Consider the following 3,518-nt stretch of genomic DNA (forward strand, 5'->3'; position numbering starts at 1 on the left):
TGGAGGGACAAGAGTAGATCGGCCTGGGAAGACTCAGGGGAGGCTCTGTGTGACTCTAGGGAAGCCCTCAGCTGTTGTAGGTAAAGGCTTTTCAGGCTTGTCCTACTGAGGGAGGAACACACACGCCCCCATATATGCTCTCTAAGGAAACCCAACAAATGTATTGTTTCCACAGAGTGAATTCTGGTGAGTTCATGCCTCCATTTAGGTCTATAAGACTTGTTGTTGGGCCTTGGGAGAAGGGGTAGATGCTGAGTACATTTCCCCCCTGGGAGGAATTTAACAGCATGGTGAATGCCTCTTCCAGAGGTAGACCCAGGAGGATCAGAAGTTCAAGGTAATCGTCCCCAACAGCATAGGTTGGAAGCTAGCCTGAGCTACATAAGACCCTGTCCAAAATAATAATAATAATCATAGTAATAGTAATAATAATAGTAATAGTAAGGCTGGAGTGCTGACTCAGTGGTTAGGAGCACTAACTGCTCTTGTAGAGGACCCAGATTTGGTTCTCAGCACCCAGATGGGGCTCACAACCATCTGTAACTAGAGTTACAGGGGCTTAATGCCCTTTTCAGGCCACAGTGGGCCCAAGTCACACAAATGATACATAGACATACATGTAGGTCAGACACCCATAAACATAAACAGACAAATTGACTCGTGTAATGTTGTCCAGTCTGGCCCGGAAACCGTAGACTCAGTTGTCCTTCCTGACTCAGATACACAGCGGCTGGAACTATGGGAGTGTGGCGTTGTGCCCTGTGTTGGGTTAATCAACCTTTTATTGGCTTACTGGCTGTTCAGCTCTCTCTCTTCTGTGTATTGTACATTGGTACCACTGACTCATCTTCTATTGGTTATTGTTTTCTTGCTGATTTGTAGTAGCTACTTACACATTCAGATACTGTTTTTCTTCATTATATGTGGGGACAATATAGTTTCTCAAATTGAGGTCCATCATGTAATAAATAGCCATTCTGGGGGGACAATGTTAGCATTTAATTAACCTCCCTGGGTGGGTTCAAGCCAGCAGGACACAGGCACCTCCAACACCCTTAATCTTCTCTTCAGCCCTTCTGCTGAAGAATTTGGCCTTCACGAAGACAAGCTGCTTAGGGAGCTTGCCCTTCCCCAGAGCTTTGTGGTAGCTTGGTCGCACATCAACGGTGGGAGCAGCCCCAGTATTATCTTGTGCAGCATTGGCCCATGTTTGCTCACTGACCAGTGTCCACCAGGTTAACAGTTCGGCAAAGCTCCGGTTCCTCTTTAAGTGGCAATGCCTCACACCAACTTTCCCAGAGTAACCAGGGTATTTGTCGAAGTTGGTCCTGTGGTGATGCATGCCTCCATTCCCGCGTCCTCCTGGGTGCTTACTGATGCAGCTGTGACTGTGGCTCACGTGGCTCGCACCGCTCCGGAGTTTCCGGGTCTTCGTCAGTCTGGATGGCACGGTGGTGCCAGAGAGGAAGGAGGGAGCGTAAGTAACCGTTTTAAAAATGAAGGTAAATTTGTCTTTTGTTTACGATTTCTGCTTTTTATTCCTTAAGAATTCCTCTCTTGGTGGGTGGAGTGGCACGTGCCTTTAGTTCCAGCTCTCTGGAGGCAAGAGGGTCTAGAGGCCCCCTCTCGACATAGCAAGCTTCAGCCAGACCTGCCAAGTGTGAGCATATTCCAAGGGAAAGGAAAAAGAGACGGTACAATTTGCCAGATAATCTCAGATCCTAAGAAACTATATAAGAGGACCGATTGCAATTTCAAGACCAGCCTAGATTGAGTAGTAAGATCCTGTCTCAAGAGAGGAGAGGGGGAGGGGCTGGAGAGGCGATTTAGAGGTTTAAAGAATGTCCTGCCTTGTAGAGGACCCAAGTTTGGCTCCCTGAATCCGTGCCCAGCAGCTCACTCCAGCTCCAAAGGATCTGATGCCCTCGTCAGGACTTCACAGACATTTTCCCTTTATGTGCACACATTCACATACACACACACACACACATAAACACACAACTTTAAAAAAGCAAAAATGTCTTTTTTTTTTTTTTAATGAAGCGGGTGTAGTTCTGTGGTAGAACATGCCAGGCCCTGAATGCAATCCCTAGCACTGCAAAAACATAAAGTCCCAGAATGAGAATTTCTTATATGAGGCCTCCTGGTCTGTCATTGCTCTGAAAAAAAAGAAGGAGGAGGAGGAGGAGGAGAAGGAGAAGAAGAAAGAAAGAATAAAGTCACACCCTGCTTATGAAATGAGCTTAATTAATTAATTAATTAGGGTCTTTTGACAAATGAGCTCATTTTAGCTAATTAAAATGGTAACAGCATTTATCATCTGACCGTTTCTATAGGTCAAACTTTCCCAGGGTGGTCCAGCTAAGCCGTTTGGCCCTGGTGTGTCAGTGCTGAAGTCAAGATGTCAGTCTGAACTACAGCCCTCTGAAGCCCTGACTTCCCCACACGTGTCACTGACAAGCTGTGGACATGTGACATCAGTCAGTCACCACGTGGAATTCTCTTTAGAGTTGCTGGTGTATCCTTCTCCTAGAGTAAATCCAGCAGGGAGCAGACAAAAACTGTAAAAGTTCTTTATGCTCTAGTCCGCTTTGGTGATGGAGGCCACCTTTAATGTACAATATTTATAGTGGTTGCTTTTCATTGTGACAAAAGCAACTGGATGAAGAAAGGGATTCTTGTGGCTCACAGTTTGGTATGAATAAAAGTGTGAGGACGCTGGCCACATCCCACCCATGGCTAGGAAGCAGAGAGGTGAACACAGCGCTCAACTTGCTTTCTCTTTCTAAGCTCATATTCGATTTGAACCCTAGCCCAAGGGATGCTGTTATCTGCCATCAGGGTAGGTCTTCCCTCTTCAATTAAATCTCTCCAGATATGCCCTCACAGACACACCCCAAAGGATTCCAAGTCCAGCCAGCTGACAAAATGGAAATTAGCCATCATAATATTTAGTAAAATGAGTCAAACACGTATGACAGGAGTCTACCACAGAAGGCATCTGAAAGACCCTACCAAGCAGCATTTCAAAACAGATACTAAGACTCATAACCAAACCTTCGGCAGAAGGGGAGTTAGTATGACGGGGAAAGGATAGGAGCCCCACAAGGATCAAATATATCTGGGCACAGGGTTTTTTTATGAAACTGTTTCTCCAACCAAGGACCATGTATGGATATAACCTAGAACCTTTACTTGGATGAAGCTTGTGGTAGCTCAGTAACCAATTGGTTTCCCATAGTAAGGGGAACAGGGACTATCTCTGACAGGAACTCAATGGCAGGCTCTTTGACCTCCCCACCCCCCAATGGAGGAGCAGTCCTGCTAGGCCACAGAGGAGGACTTTGCAGCCAGCCCTGAAGATACTTGATAAAACAGGGCCAGAGGAAAGGGGAGGAGGTCCTCCCCAAGCAGTGGACTTGGAAAGGGGCAGGGAGAAGCTGAGAGAGGGAGGGTGGGATTGGGAGGGAATAAGGGAGCGGGATACAGCTGGGATACAGAGTTAATAAAATGTAACT

The 3,518-nt window shown here is 46.5% G+C and overlaps 1 protein-coding gene across 1 annotated transcript; it reads right to left on the bottom strand.

Annotated features, from left to right (window-relative positions):
* Window positions 1–1,021: 1,021 nt before the first annotated feature.
* Window positions 1,022–2,795, bottom strand: LOC129675123 (60S ribosomal protein L27a-like). The gene is made up of 2 exons (XM_055605152.1): window positions 2,690–2,795; window positions 1,022–1,512 (listed from the first exon to the last, which is right to left on the bottom strand). The coding sequence occupies exons 1-2, from the start codon at window positions 2,793–2,795 to the stop codon at window positions 1,022–1,024; spliced, it is 597 nt and encodes a 198-aa protein (XP_055461127.1).
* Between the last annotated feature and the right edge of the window lie 723 nt (window positions 2,796–3,518).

The sequence above is a fragment of the Psammomys obesus genome, unplaced genomic scaffold (assembly GCF_907164565.1).
Source record: "Psammomys obesus unplaced genomic scaffold, mPsaObe1.curated_primary_1811, whole genome shotgun sequence".
Classification (NCBI taxonomy): Eukaryota; Metazoa; Chordata; class Mammalia; order Rodentia; family Muridae; genus Psammomys; species Psammomys obesus.

Coding starts and splice junctions, on each gene's coding strand:
- LOC129675123 (XM_055605152.1), bottom strand. CDS start 2,795: ATGAGCTTAGAAAGAGAAAGCAAGTTGAGCGCTGTGTTCACCTCTCTG. Junction 1,513..2,689: donor ACTTTTATTCATACCAAACT/GTGAGCCACAAG, acceptor CGTAAACAAAAG/ACAAATTTACCTTCATTTTT.